This window comes from Trypanosoma cruzi, genomic scaffold, assembly GCF_000209065.1.
Source record: "Trypanosoma cruzi strain CL Brener 1047053516785 genomic scaffold, whole genome shotgun sequence".
Lineage (NCBI taxonomy): Eukaryota > Euglenozoa > Kinetoplastea > Trypanosomatida > Trypanosomatidae > Trypanosoma > Trypanosoma cruzi.
In genome coordinates this window covers 64,082-78,245 of record NW_001849491.1, presented here as the reverse complement: position 1 = coordinate 78,245, position 14,164 = coordinate 64,082, and the positions used below count along the sequence as shown (strand labels likewise).

The window sequence follows — 14,164 nt, the reverse complement described above, 5'->3', positions numbered from 1 at the left end:
TAATAAAATTTCCTAACCCTATAATTCAACCAAGAAGATGCATAGAAAAATAAATCCCCACTGACGAGAAGAAAAAAACAAACAAAAACAACAACACACCGATAAAATGATATGCACATCGCCGTCCTGGTCGTCTAGAATTGGCGTAGTGCGGCCAATTCCTCCGCACTGAAGGGCGTCGCACTGTGTGGTAGACCCTTCTCCGTCATCAAGTCCAAAATACGGTTCACGGCCACACCGTACGTCGCAACATTGACTTCGTTGAGCAAACCAAAGCGACGATACGCTTCCATTGCGACCTCACGCATCTCTTGCTGTGCACTCAGTCGTCGTTCCTCCGCATCCTCCGGGGCACGTTGACGTATCCGCGCCTGACGTATGTGCTCTTCAACGTACAGAAGCGCACCCAGCTGAAATGGCGGAAGGTCCTGCGGCCACTGGTACACCGCATCGCCCGCCGCAGGAAGTGCCGTCAGTCTGCAGCTGTTTGCGAGTGCCATGGCACAGGTGGAGCACCACCAGCGGTCAAACACCACAACCTTCCTTTCCTTTGTGGCATGGAACGCATCCCACGCTGCCAAATAATTCGCCGCACTGTAAAAAGCCCGTGCAGTTTCTTCCGTTTGTGCGCGAAAAGTCTCACGGATGCCATTGAGGTCAGGGTGGGGTGTGCGTATCAGTACTGCCGAATCGCCAAGCCTCTCGATGAGTGACTGCGCCACGAGGGACTTTCCGACGCCGTCAATACCTTCCAAAACAATCAGTGTTTTCTGATTTGGCTGCGCAGTGACGGTTGGAGTTTGCTCCACGCGATGCAAAAACTCGCTGCACGGCGGCGTCCACCAACTCGGCTGCAGGCGTTCCACGGCCCGCAAGGCTTCCACACATGCCTTCTTGCTGTGGTACACACTGTTGATCATTCTTCTCGCTTTACTAGTGGATCAAATACAGAGTGCGATAAAGAGAGGGAGAGAAAAAAGGAAATAGGGAGATGGACACACCGCATCTCAGCCCCTCTGAAGCGCTAATTCCCCCCCACCAACTGATTCCTCTTCCCCACTTTCTCGGTTGTTCCCGTTGGAGGTGCGGTGCCTCTTCACAGTAGAATCCAGTTTTCACAGTATAGGTGGTTTGACTGCGGGTAGGGATGCTGCACAAACCACTTGGACGGTGCCACGACACGGCGAAGGGGGCGGAAGTTGAAGTACGCAGCCCACCACGACCACGTCGAGTTCGACATGACAACATCGTCACAGCTGGATAACATCAGAAGCTCCAACACTTCTCGGGGTGCATGACTACCACACTCGAATGGCACACGCTCCCCGGCGGCACGTACCAGAGAAGCCTCAAGCCCCGGGTACTTGCTGCGGAAGTAGCCGACAACAGACAAACCGTACCGTTCCTCCTCACAAAACACCAGGAGATGAACTCTCCCACGCCCTTCACCACCTCTTCCCATCGACTGTAGCTGCAGACTATGGCCTAACAACTGTCGTACCGCCGCGTCATAGTAATCGACCTCCAAAATCTCAAACACATCACGCATACGCAAGTAGTCGCCTCGTCGAATGTGAAGACCAACATGTTGTAGGGTGCTGGGATCACCGTAGTTGTCATATAGGTGCTTCGCCGCCGCATTGCGCAGCTCAGAGGGAAGAACATCCCGCACCACGGGATGATCGGCAAAAAACGCCTCTGACTGGAAAAATCCAACCATGTTATACAAACACTTCGCCGTAGCATCCAACTGCACTGGCGCCACTGGACGCTGCTCGGGAACAATCACCTCAGGAAGGTTCACCGGGATGTCACAGCCAACATTGTAGGCACCGAGGTCCTTAAAGATGGATTGCCAGTAAACATCTCGTGGCTTCTCGTTGCTGCTGCTCCACGGCAACCGCTTTAAGACGGCCGGCACGCCATTACGCCGCGATGTGGCCAACAGATTCGCCACAAGAAAAAGCTGATTTCCCAGTCCACCCACCAGGTTGGTGGTGAGGTATGCCCTGCTGTTCATCTCACACTAAATGAAGGGAGGAGGGGGAGAAAAAAGGAGAAGAAAAAGCGGAAAATAATAATACACAAACAAACAAAGTAGAAATAACACGCTCTTACACGCCTTCTCTGGAGGCTTAAAAAATTTTTTTTTCCACTCCTCCCCTCCTCTTTCTCCCATCGACCTTTTCACGACTGTCCACCACGGTAGCTGATTCCTTTATGCTGCAGTAGCTTCTGCAGATCGCCTCCCTCCGCCATCTTCTGCACGACGTCGAGTCCGCCTACAAACTCGCCCTTGAGGAACAACTGCGGTATCGTCGGCCACTCGCTCACTTCCTTGACGTACGTCCGCACAACCGGGTGTGCCAAGACGTCAAAAGACGTATACTCCAATCCAAGCGCCTCCAAAATATCAATCAGGCGTTTCGAAAAGGCACACATAGGCGCCTCCGGCACGCCCTTAATAAACGCGACAACATCTTCCGTCTGGATCGTGTCGTCAATGTCTTTTTTCACCATGGCAACTTCATCCTCCGCGAGTTCGGTGTTGACAAGACGGGGCTGAAAGTCGGGGTGCGTCTCCTCCCTCTCCCGCACATCGCCATCACCCAAAATGCCCCCACCATTAGTGGGCGCAGCGGTCAGAAAAGGTCGCTGCTGATGCAGCTGCAGGAGAGACGACACCGCCGGGAGGCGCCGCACAAAGAGGGAGAATGATCGCCCAGAGAATGCATTACAAAACCGCTTCATTAATCCTGTAGTAATGAGTGCAAAAAAGAAACAACAAAAACAACAAAGAAACAGCCGCTAAAAAAAAAAAAAAAGACAAAAAAAAAAAAGAAAAAAGTACCTACGGCCACACGCAAATCAAAGTTTCACTAATAGACAAGAGACATTTTTTCCGCTTCGGCCCAAACAAACGTACACCCACTAACACCCGCATCAAATGCAAGTTGCGTGCGACGATTGCCCGCGGAAAAACAACGGCGGATTTGCACACTACATTACTGACACAGTAGTTTCTCCACCAAATACTCGCTTTTCTTTCTTCTCTAGCCTTTCCGTTTTTATTCATTCTTTCACTTTCATTCTTCTACACGGCGCTGCTGTCGCTGTCACTGTCGATCAGGAAACGCCTGATGTCAATCTTCCCCAGTCCAACGGTTTTCTTTGCAGGGGGCGCTGCTGCAGGTGCAGGTGCTGCGGGCTTTGCAGCCTCCTGCGTCACTGCCTCCTTTTTCACATGCACGCGGTTGCCCGCACTGTCTGACGACTTTGTCGACAGAGTTGAGCACGAGCCCTGCTTCTTCAAGGGAGGTGCAGAAGAGAAAGTGTCACCCTTTTCCGTTCGTTGCGGTGCTATCGTTGGTGCTGTCACTGTCGGTTCTGCTGCTGCTGCTGCTGCTACCGGGGCTGAGCTGAGTCCAAGCTTATCTAGCTGCGGCAGCATTTTAAGGCGTGGTTGGCCTCCCATCGCCTGAGGCTCGGGAGCAGCAGCAACAGCAGCGCTGAGCTTCGGGTCTGCAAAAGACTGCTGACTGGGCTTTGGATGGGGCTTCGCTTTTGCACGGGCTTTCTGCGAGGGCTTGCTACCTGCAACACCACGCTTCTCCGTCACAGCAGTAATATCGCCGGCAGCGGCGGGAGGAACAGCGGAAGTCATCGTCGTGCTACTGGGGCGTGTGATGGCGTTGCCGGATACGGCCGGCCCTTGAGAGACACGACGGGGACTATCTTCGTTTCTATTCATGTTTTCTTTCTTATCTTCTGACGTGAAGGAGATGTCCCCATGCGCACGCTTCACCGTTCCCTGTTCCTTTCGCTTCTTCTCACTTGATGACACGTACTGATACGTGGTAGAGCGCTGCGCCCGGGTTTGATACTTGTGCGTGCTAACGCCGAGAAAACGCTTCTCCTCCTGGGACAGGAACGCTGATACCAACTCTACTGTTGCCTCCTGCAGCACCGCAAGGCCCTCCGCAAAGGCGGCAAGGGCCTGTTCTTGTTCTTCGGTTGGATGCGGCAGCGGCTTCACCTCACCGTATACATCCTTCGCGCGGCGTAGATCCAGCCGCATCGAGTCGTAGATGGCCTTCACAAGAAATGAATCCGCCTCCGCCTGCAAACGGTCAATTTCGCCATGGACTCGCAGCAAAGCATCTGTTACCTCACGGCGGTGTTGTACACATTCGACCTTCTTGACGGTTGGCATCTCCATGGCAATGGGACGCACCTGAAGTGACCGCTTTTTTTGTGAGACTTTGCCAGTACGTCGGGATGATGATTGTCGGTCCCGCCGCGACAATTCCGACGGCGCCTCAGGCACGCTGCCGTAGTACACCCGCTTCTCGGGAAGGAGAAGCGGCTCCCGCACCCTGGGGATTCGCGATCCCTCCGCTTCCAGTTTTTCCCCGCCTTCTTCCTCGTTCCTGTCACCGTCATCATTGTCATTGCTGAAGTTGTGGCCGTTGTAACTTCGCGGTGGACTGACTGCTGTCACAGCGGGGACAGAAGGAACCTGATGATGCCGTGTGAGTACCTCGTCCAGGTTCGTGGCAATATACGGCGGGTTTGCTGCAGAAATCACAGGTGAGCGGTGTGACTCAAGTATGGCGTTAATCGTGGAGGTGATATCGGTCTTTGGTCCCTTCTGCCGAAGCGGCAAGAGTGTTCGTTTCGCTTCGTCCATCATGGCATTTGATGCATTGGGGTTAGAGGAGCCCAGTATGGCCAAAAGTGTTTCCCGCACACACTGCGGCACCGTCTCCCAATCGCCCAGACCCTCTTCAATCTCCTGCAATTTCCGTGGCAATACCATAACGTCCATCATGACTACGTTGCGCGAGACGTGTCAGAGATGCGTGGCCGTTCAGTTTACTTTACCGCCCGTTTTCCTCGCCTTTTTTCTCTTTTCTCCCCCCCTTATCTATCTATCTATGTATTTATCTATTTATGTGGCGGATACGGACGCAGAAAACCCAAAGGAGGCAAGAGGGCAAAAAGGGAGGAGTTCAGGTCAAACGAATATTACTGCCTTCACAAAAACGCACAGAGAGAGATATACATTTGTCTATGAATACAATCTATACTTCCAAGCAGAATTACAGTAAAAAAGGAAATATATCTAATGGCACAGCGATTCTATGAGCAAAATTCAAATTTTTTTTTTTTCCTTTTTGATTTCCCCCTCCTCTCCCTTCTTCCTCCTCGGTGTATACTATCCGCTTGATTTGTTCTATTGCTTCCTCTACATCATCGAGCTCAAACTGCTTTGATTACTGGAGGATGCAACACGCTGATGTGAGCTGACGTTTTTGGATGAAGAGGAGTGGCGGCGGGCCATCACCTCATCTGCCACATGATGCATGGACGCCTCGTTAAGCAGTGCGATGCGATTCATGTATCTTCTTCGCATCTCACTGAGCGTGGCATCATCCTTGTGTCCCGACGGTGTGCTAATCGTTTCTGGCGTGTTCTCCTGCTCGCAGATCTTCTGGTGCCGATCCAAAAGCGCTTGCGGGACGCTGCCGCCGGTGTTGACTGGGCGTTGTACTGAGGTGTGCACAGGGGAGGTGCCTCGCTGCGGCGTGTAGCCCAACGGCACATCCTCCGGCCGCAGATTTGCCGGGTCGAGCCCCATCGCCCGCTTCTCTTCATCCGAGAGGAAATTTGCCGCAAACCGCACCGACGTCCACCGCAATGCATCGACGCTCCCTTCAATCTCATCCACCATCGCCTCTAGTTGCTGCATTCGCCGCAGCGTGCCGCCGGAAATGATGATGTCCTCCGGTATCTCGTCCCTCGGGCCGAGGCGCCGCTCCTGCTGAATGGCCCGGAGCAGCGACGGGTCCAGTTGGATCGCCGTGCGCCACAGGGAGCGGAGGTGGTGCCGCACCGCCTCACGTGTGGCCTCGATGCTGTTGTGAAACTGCGCAAAGCTCCGCACCGCCTGATCCCGCACCCACGCCGCGTCCTCAAATGTCTGCACGCCTCGCTGAATCATCTCTTCCGACAGCGACGATGCCACCACTCGAGCCTCTTGACGCGGCTCCGGCCACGGACTGCACTGCCGCCGATTCGCTGCTTCCCCGCCCAAGGAAGACGAGGCGGCGGCGTTGAAATGCGGTGCCATCTTCGACTGTGGCCCGGCCAGCGCCAACACAATTGCCTCCCGGACACAACGGGGCACATCGGCCCAGTCCCCGTCGCCATTCGCAACGGCACACACGACCTGCACCACCTGACTCCCTTCTGCCATCCTTCTTTAACTGTATGTAAGTGTGTGTGTATTTGGCCGTTGGATGCAACGCACACGAGCAATAGGAGGGTAGGAGGTGGCGGGAGAAGAAAAAGAAAAAGAAGAAGGGAACCATGAGTGCGTGGTGCCCATCGTTGCAGCGAAACAGTAAAAGAAGGAGTGGGAGAAAGAAAGACAAAAAGGAAGGGGGTGAGGAATACCGCAATTTTGCTTTACATCGTGCCTGCCGCACAAAAATCTCCAGACAGACAGACAGACACACACATGGCCCGCCGTGCAGCAACGGCCAAAATCCACAAAACAACGTCCCTGAATTCGTCGCCAGAGGCCGCGTCTGGCGCCTACGGAGTAGCTTCATTTTCATCATCGTCATCCGTGTCAAGAACGGCGAACACGTGCTGGTTGTCATCGAGCAAATCACACACACGAGCATCCGGGTCGCATGTGATCCCACCTTCCTTTTGGATGCACTTCGGCGACCCGTATTTGCGTCCAAACGATGAATCGTAGTGCACCATGGCTGCATTGCCGAGCCAAATCACATCTTGCGTGCCATCCCCGCACTCCAGTGCAATGACCTTCTCCCGCACATGCACATAAATGCGCATTGAGACTAATTCCTTCCTTCTTTCTCTCTCTCTCCCTTTAATCTCTTCGCCTAGATGCATCAGCAATTCAAGAGGACACAAGGAAAAACAAATGCAAAAGAAAACAACAACCAAAAGAACCTTAAAAGAAAGAAAAAGAGCGGTCACAACATTTTTAGCTGAGCCCTAATCCCCATTCCCGCACACACCACAAATATGTATACACAATTGGGCCGCAGCACCACACCAAAAAAGAAAAAAAAACAAACAAACAGGGGAACAACACCACACCACGCCACACAGTGACTTTCACGGTTACCTCCCCCTGCGAGAACTCAGTAGCCATTCCGACTTTTTAGCTGTGCGATGCGGCGCGGGTCTAATTCGTGCTGCAGAGCACCTGCTGTCTCTCCTGGTGTTGGTGTGCGTATCATGTTGGAGAGCGTCAGGGCGTCTTGCGCCTCACGCTGTTTTCTGGCAATTTCAATCAGCTCCGCTGGCAAGTTGTCTCCATATATCTTCTTGATGTGCATGTACATCTGCTCCTCACGCTTTGGCTGCACACGCAGGACCGTCATCTTAAGGAATTGGTAGGCAAAGCCCATGACGAGCATGGAGCACCAGAAGAACTGAATTTTTGTGCGCGTTGGCAGCCGCTCGTACCTCGCCACACCCGGCAGGGAAGACATGACTACACACACACACACACACACACACACACACACACACACACACACACACACACACACACACACACACACACGCTTTTGTTCTCCGCCCGCGTCTCACTCTACAGCCTTGACGCAAAAAGAAAAAAAAAAAAAAGAGAGAAAAAGACAATGAAAGAGGCATCGTTCCCTTCAAACAGCCCCTCCAAATATATATAAATGAACAAAAGAATGAATGAGGCAGTAGACGCAAACGGGTATCAAAGTAATCGCAAGCTGCATTTCACCCCTTCCTGCAAGCCTCCTCCTCCTCCTCCTCTCACGGAGAGACAGAGAGAGAGAGAGAAGGAATGCATTACACGCTGTTCGTGCTTTCCCCACCGCTACCCTCCTTCCTCTTCTCTTCCTCGTCCATGAAGCCAATGTACAGAACGGTCTCCCCGCGGACGAAGCAAAGCTCTCGCTGCTCTCCGCTCTTGTCAAGGACGGCGTTGAAGTTGTTGTCCACGCCATGCAGCACACCTCTGTGCGTCTCACCAAACACCGTGAAGCATACCGCCGGCTTCTGCATCCTCTCCGCCAGGTTCACCGACGCCATTTTCCGTAATCTCCACTGGCAACCACGCAACACCGCCAAAGCTGCAGAACGACGAGATGAGAGGGAGAAAAAACAACAACAAAAAAACAACAAAAAGGAAAAAAACACAACAAAAAGAAAATGATTCCACAGGGAAAGTAAAGAGAAAAACAAAGAATAACAGGTGCACAGAACAACAACAAAAGAGGATGATACACACTTGGCTTCCCGAAAAAGCGGTGTTTTTCACTGCTGCCGGATTTCGTCGGCGCTTACCAGCGCTACACATGTCGTCTGCGTGCCGTAAGTGACGCACAGATGCAAAAGCTACTGCGAGGCGGAGACGTTGAGCGGAGCCCGAGCCCCATAGCAGCACTCCAGATGACCGTTCCCTCACTGACGCCGGCCAAACTCGCAACAATAATGGCGCAAGGAGCAGACATGATAGCCATCCGGGAGACCTGGAAGTCGTCGGAGCAGATCGCCAGCATGCACGCTGGAGAGTATGTGCTCCATGCACAATCACGTATCCGCAAGAAAGGTGTTGCAGCGGCGCTGGTGAGGAAAAACCTCCGCTCCAAGCGTATGCCCCTCATCACTCCTCAACGTGATTCCAGCCTCGAAGTGGTGATGGTCCGGGTCGCGCTGGGCCAGAACCGTGATCTTATTGTAGCGAGCACCTATATGAGACCACCGCCGCAACTGACACAACCCTTAGGCGGTTGCTGAACTGCCTCTCGGTCCCGTCGCCGCTCATTCCGTGTGGAGGTTTCAACGTGCGTCGCCCACGGTGGGAGCCCTTCCTGGAGACCCCTCCAAGCAACTCCGCTGTTGAATTTCATACAACCGCGCACGGATGCAGGACCCACCTTGGTTAACACCCCTGGTGAAACAAAGTATGCTCGTGGTGCAAGAGAGAGGTCCTGTATCGACCGGACATGGTCAAGGCATCTTACCGTGCCCGACTGGACAGCCAATGTGCCGCCGCTCAGTGACCACTATGTGTTGACATTCACGCTGCATCAGGCATTTAAGGATACCATGCCCTCGGCACCCACTTCGGTACGTCGAGTTTTCTACAGCTGGTGGAATTCCAAGTGGGAGTCCTTCGCCAACGACCTCGACGCACAACTTCCAGCATGCGACTACAAAAAGCAATCAACCGGCATTAAAGCTTTTACGAGAGCACTTGCAGTTTCATCTCGACAAAATTGACCCCGCGGCATGCACAAGGATGATCCCAAGCTCCGGGGTGACACCCTTGCGAAAGCAGAGCGGATTGCTACCGACAGCAAGGCCCGCCGTCTGCAGTTACCGACGCCCGACCGTGAAGCAGAGACGCAACGGACAAGGAGCCAATTCTTCCTCCTACTCCGTGAGCGCTCGCGCAGCAAATATCGGCGTCGCATCAGAAAGTTCAACCCAGGCAAACCACTCGCCTAAAAAATACGATTCCGGACGTAAAAAGACATCAATTCCATCTCCCACAACGGCGTTGATGTACGATGGCCGCAAGAATAATTTCAGGACAGCAAGGAGAGCAGCGGATGCACTCAATCTTGGATTCCTCCCCACCTCGCAAGGCGATTGGGTTTTCCAACGGGAAATAACGGAGAAAACAAGTCTTTGTGTATTTCTTCTCCCTCCCCTTCTTAGGCCGCAGAACAACAACGAGTCGGCCGCCTCATCTTCGATAGGTTTCTTCTCTCCCCTATCTCTGGATGCCTCTTTTAATCAGGCGGAACTGCGTGCAGCGCTGCGTAGCACACCGTACGGCAAGGCCCCGGATCGGACGAAGTCTACAGCGAGGCGCTACGACATCTTTCGACGAAGTGTCTCCGATTCCCTCTCCGCCGCATCAACCACAGCCGGACAGCCGGCACGATTCCGGTCCAGTGGCGACGAGCCACCATCGTCCCAGTCCTGAAACCCGGTCAGTCGCCGGCGCTAACGGAGTCATATCGACCAATCAGCCTTCCTTCCATCGTGGGTAAAGTTGCTGAGAAAATGGCATTGAGGAGACTGCTTTGGCTGTGGACGCCTCGTCCGCACCAGTATGCGTGCCGTAGTATGCGTACCACGACGATGCAGCTGGCACACCTGATACATGAAGTTGAGCATAACAGAAACGATCACTTCCAAGTGAACCTTCCCAAGAAGAGCGGTGTTGGAAGCCAGCTCCACTGCAGACCCCATCGGGCTCCGTTGGTGCTGGTTGATTTCAGCAAAGCCTTTGAGTTCATTGGTCATCGAGTCCTCAGTCGCTTGCCGGCCAATATTCCGGGGGTGAACTGTAGAAGGTGGCTTAGAAACTTTCTGCGTGGCCGCTACGCAAAGACACGAGTCGGCAACAGACACAGCGATCGGTCTTCCACGCTGCGAGGAGTTCCTCAGGGGTCCGTGTTGGGAACACATTTTTGTTCTCCCTTTACGCACACCCACTTCTCAATCTGCTGAACAGTTTTGCGGGTGTCACAGCAGACATGTATGCGGACGACCTCTCTATTATCGTTAAGGGGCAGTCCCGGGAAGACACCATTCCCGCGGCCGGCACGGTTCTTAAAAACTGCATGCGTGGAGTCAGGAAAATGGCCTGGCCATCAACCCGTCAAAGTGTGAAGCCGCTTGGCCCACACTCTCCACGCACACGGAGTCAAACTATGATCGTGAAGGAAAGTGGCCCCTGGTAGTGGCTGGATGTAAAATTCCAGTCATGACCATGGGGGCGTCGCGAACTACGAAGCTTCTTTGCATGGACCTCGATCTGCGACTGACGGTAAATGTGGCGGCCACCAAGCAATGCATTGCCACTTCGCAACGGATATCGCAGCTACGCCGCATTGCGCATAAAGAGGCGGGGCCATCTCCACATGACCTACGCACGTTCGTCATCGGATACGGCGCATGCAAATTACGCTACGGCAGCGAGCTCATATGGGCAGTAGCGACGGATTCAGCAAAGAATGAGATGCAAAAGACGTACGCAACCCTGGCGCGCATTGTCAGCGGAGTTCCGAGCACTGTCGACCAGTAATCCGCACTCCTAGAAGCAAATATACCCGCCGCTCCATGTTGTCCGCCTGCGTGCGGCTCTCCATGTTTGATAACACACGCAATTGTCGGACGGACTGGAAGCGGAAATCAACGTCTGAGCCTTCGCCTCGCGCAGGTGTCCGCATCTCGCCATAGTCTCGGCACGAGCTATATGCCTTTCTAGACGCATACGCAAACGGCTACGGCATCACCGAGGACTCACCACGCGAAGGGCGGTTCTTTCGAAGCTCCATTCCTCCCTGGTCTGCGGCCTCCGCTCACCGGGTCACCATCGCTGTGGAACTTCCGATGGACCACTCGATCACCGACGAAAAAGAACTGATAAGGGAAATGCGCAGAGTCCGTAAAGAGGCTCTAGCGCCGCACAGCCACCGCTCGTGGATACTCGCAACGGATGGCGATTTCGACGTTCCCAATTCAGCAGGGGTTGGAATACTGCTTTCATCCCTGCATTCCTCGCAGATAATAGAGAAAGTACGTAACAACTGCGGCACACGCCCTTGAAGCTGCAGGACGAAATCCAGTGCGCTGCTCCTAGCCCTGGAGAGGCTGATTATCCCTCGGATCCAGCACAGGCGTAAAAACCCCGCTTGTGGCGACACAAAGCCAGTCTCTCCTAGCGGCCCTCAACAAGGACCCGTTCCGCCAGACCGACTGGACGGAGGACCGGATCTGGCAGCGTCTCTTGACACTGATGCGTGCCGGCCGGTCCGTGCACCGGCAGTTTTGTTGCGGACATTGTGCAGTGCATGTTGACGAGCCTGCGGCTCAGCATGCGACGCAGACCATGGCAACCGGACAACACACGGAACATGGAATGGCGCCCATATGGCACACGGACCCGCTGACATGCCTTACTACCCAGCCCAGCAACAAGTGGCATCGTACCATTCGCCAAGACACTCACCGCTACTCGCCCTGTGGTGCCAGGAAGCGGTCTCTGCCACCGCAGGATCAGCCAACTTCCACAGGCACGCCAGTTGACCCGCAGGAAACCTTTCGCCATCTGCTTCTAGAATGCCCAGGCACCTCCGCTGCGCGCCAACGGCTGGGCATTGAGAAAGATCTACGCAGCGAAATGTTCTCTCAATGGCAGTTGCTTCATAGCAGGAAGCTTTTTCCGCTGCCCAACCGCCTCCTCGGCACCCAGATGGCATTGTATAGCTAGACGTGCCGGTAAAAGTACGGAAAAAATGATAATGAGCATTCTCGCCACCATCGGGTCGTGGCGCACCTTGCGATCTCGCTGGTGACCCTCCTGCTCCACTGCTGTTTTTGCGCAACAAGTCATCACAGTCATTTTTGTGGTTTGGTCGGCCTCGTGTTGCGCTCCGGGTTCTTCTCCTTCATCGTCTTGCGGTGTTTCCTTTGCCGTCCCTGGCACTGTGACTGTCCCGTGACGGTTTTTTCCGAAGCCTCACTTCCCTGGGAGGTCCTCCCGCCACCAGCGTGCACTCCACCCAAAGACTCCTGTCCATTTGCACGCATCTGAGCGGCAGAGGCGCTGCCAGTGCCGGACGGATTGCAATTGTTACTTCGCAGTGGGTCGCTGCAGGATTGATTCTGCCTCGTCGGAGCAGTGAGTGGTCCTGCGGGGGTGGGATTATGGCCCTCACCCGCCGTGCTTTCTCCACCCTCCTCGTCTTCCTGATTGCTATCAACCTCAGAGTTCACGTTCCCCTTTCGTCCAGAGCCACCGGCCACGGTCCTCCATCCGCAGCCATCACAGCCTGCGCGTGCTCAGCAGTCACCGCGCCATCACCAGCGGGCCGCACACACACCGTCGCAGCAGCCGTCGAAAACATGCACGAGCTGTTGCACATCACTGCAGGAGCCAACAGGACGCAGAGCACACGGCCAGTCATCATCACGAATAGTGGAGTCGCCCAACGCTGCAGAGCCGAGCTGCAAAAGCACAGAAAACAAAAGGAGAGACACGGCCGCTACACCACGCACAGCCACCGCACAGTCACAAATGGCAGCAGCCCAGCAGCGGCAGCGCACACACACCATGAGGCAGTTGGAATCAGTGAAAGGGCAAAAACACACAACGCCCCGCAGCAAGCAAACAGAAAACACACAAAACAATTAGAAACAAAACACAGCTAAACAAACAGCAATGAAGTAAAAAATGTGAAAACAAACAAAACAAAGGGCTGCACAGTATGGCTCCAGCGCGCACGCACCCATCCTCAAATGTGACTCCACGCAAACAGTTGTGTGCGTGCCATGCATATGAGTGTGTCTGGGGTGCGTTCAACGTGACGGATGCGGGGAGCGACAAGGAGCACACAGCAGGGCAGCGGAAGCAAGTGAAGCAAAACACAATCATTAGTTTATCCTGTTTAGTACATCGGACCACAGTAGACGCACACAAGTCCCCGCGGTTGAGTGCTGGCACGCACAGCCCGCACACAATTCTTCAGCCCAGAGTGGTGTACGCCAGCGCGGATACGGCGAGCAGCAGCGGGGCACACACCCACGCAGAGCTGCTGAGGCTGCCGTCGATTTCGCGAAGACGTGACGGTGCGCGGGTGGTCGTTGTGGTTGGCGCCTCCGTAGTCGTAGTGGTGGTGGTAGTTGGTGCTTTTGTCGTAGTAGTGGTTGTTGTTGTTGGCGCATGTTCCTTCTGACTTTGTGCCGGTACAGAAGCGGTCACGGAACTTGACGATGTAGCTGGGTTAACCGACCCACCTGACGACCCTGACCCACCGGTGCCCAGACCTGGTCCCTCTTTTGTAATAGACTCCAGAGTTGCTGTATCTGGACTCCCTGGCACACCGGTTCCCGCACTTGGTCCTTGTGATGTGGGGTTTACACTTTGTGTCTGTCCAGTACTGGCCTGTGTCAGCGACCCTGTCCCACCGGATCCTGGAACATCTGTTCCCTGTGACTGAGCAGCCGTTGAAACATTGACCTTATCTTGATCTTCACCAGTTGCTGCCACGCACACGGACGGGCAGCAGCACAGGGCAAGCACCAACAGGGCGCACAGCAGACGGCACGTCGTCATCGTGAG

At 54.3% G+C, this 14,164-nt stretch overlaps 9 protein-coding genes across 9 annotated transcripts, besides 13 other annotated features; all 9 read right to left on the bottom strand.

The window, feature by feature from the left end:
- Positions 1 to 4,954: a sequence feature (heterozygous, Esmeraldo-like haplotype).
- Tc00.1047053506893.100 (hypothetical protein, conserved) lies at positions 135 to 920 on the bottom strand (the record flags this gene model as incomplete). The annotated part of the gene is made up of 1 exon (XM_802746.1): positions 135 to 920. One exon carries the CDS (start codon positions 918 to 920, stop codon positions 135 to 137), a length of 786 nt encoding a protein of 261 aa, XP_807839.1.
- Positions 1,097 to 2,020, bottom strand: Tc00.1047053506893.90 (hypothetical protein, conserved; the record flags this gene model as incomplete). The annotated part of the gene is made up of 1 exon (XM_802745.1): positions 1,097 to 2,020. One exon carries the CDS (start codon positions 2,018 to 2,020, stop codon positions 1,097 to 1,099), a length of 924 nt encoding a protein of 307 aa, XP_807838.1.
- Positions 2,188 to 2,751, bottom strand: Tc00.1047053506893.80 (glutaredoxin-like protein, putative; the record flags this gene model as incomplete). The annotated part of the gene is made up of 1 exon (XM_802744.1): positions 2,188 to 2,751. The coding sequence occupies one exon, from the start codon at positions 2,749 to 2,751 to the stop codon at positions 2,188 to 2,190; it is 564 nt and encodes a 187-aa protein (XP_807837.1).
- Positions 2,811 to 2,847: a microsatellite.
- Tc00.1047053506893.70 (hypothetical protein, conserved) lies at positions 3,095 to 4,831 on the bottom strand (the record flags this gene model as incomplete). The annotated part of the gene is made up of 1 exon (XM_802743.1): positions 3,095 to 4,831. One exon carries the CDS (start codon positions 4,829 to 4,831, stop codon positions 3,095 to 3,097), a length of 1,737 nt encoding a protein of 578 aa, XP_807836.1.
- Positions 3,388 to 3,407: a microsatellite.
- Positions 4,925 to 4,955: a microsatellite.
- Positions 4,955 to 5,348: a sequence feature (areas merged during assembly that could not be assigned to a particular haplotype. This can correspond to areas where the two haplotypes were merged or to regions with more than two copies in the genome that were merged during assembly.).
- Tc00.1047053506893.60 (hypothetical protein, conserved) lies at positions 5,249 to 6,259 on the bottom strand (the record flags this gene model as incomplete). Its single annotated transcript, XM_802742.1, has 1 exon — positions 5,249 to 6,259. One exon carries the CDS (start codon positions 6,257 to 6,259, stop codon positions 5,249 to 5,251), a length of 1,011 nt encoding a protein of 336 aa, XP_807835.1.
- Positions 5,349 to 9,048: a sequence feature (heterozygous, Esmeraldo-like haplotype).
- Tc00.1047053506893.50 (hypothetical protein, conserved) lies at positions 6,601 to 6,927 on the bottom strand (the record flags this gene model as incomplete). Its single annotated transcript, XM_802741.1, has 1 exon — positions 6,601 to 6,927. One exon carries the CDS (start codon positions 6,925 to 6,927, stop codon positions 6,601 to 6,603), a length of 327 nt encoding a protein of 108 aa, XP_807834.1.
- Tc00.1047053506893.40 (hypothetical protein, conserved) lies at positions 7,182 to 7,535 on the bottom strand (the record flags this gene model as incomplete). The annotated part of the gene is made up of 1 exon (XM_802740.1): positions 7,182 to 7,535. The coding sequence occupies one exon, from the start codon at positions 7,533 to 7,535 to the stop codon at positions 7,182 to 7,184; it is 354 nt and encodes a 117-aa protein (XP_807833.1).
- Positions 7,540 to 7,609: a microsatellite.
- Positions 7,652 to 7,681: a microsatellite.
- Positions 7,870 to 8,112, bottom strand: Tc00.1047053506893.25 (U6 snRNA-associated Sm-like protein LSm6p; the record flags this gene model as incomplete). Its single annotated transcript, XM_802747.1, has 1 exon — positions 7,870 to 8,112. The coding sequence occupies one exon, from the start codon at positions 8,110 to 8,112 to the stop codon at positions 7,870 to 7,872; it is 243 nt and encodes an 80-aa protein (XP_807840.1).
- Positions 8,181 to 8,296: a sequence feature (T-rich).
- Positions 8,343 to 12,339: a mobile genetic element.
- Positions 9,049 to 14,164: a sequence feature (areas not merged during assembly with more than two copies in the genome that could not be assigned to a particular haplotype).
- Positions 13,208 to 13,298: a sequence feature (T-rich).
- Tc00.1047053506893.10 (mucin TcMUCII, putative) lies at positions 13,568 to 14,158 on the bottom strand (the record flags this gene model as incomplete). Its single annotated transcript, XM_802739.1, has 1 exon — positions 13,568 to 14,158. One exon carries the CDS (start codon positions 14,156 to 14,158, stop codon positions 13,568 to 13,570), a length of 591 nt encoding a protein of 196 aa, XP_807832.1.
- Positions 13,680 to 13,761: a microsatellite.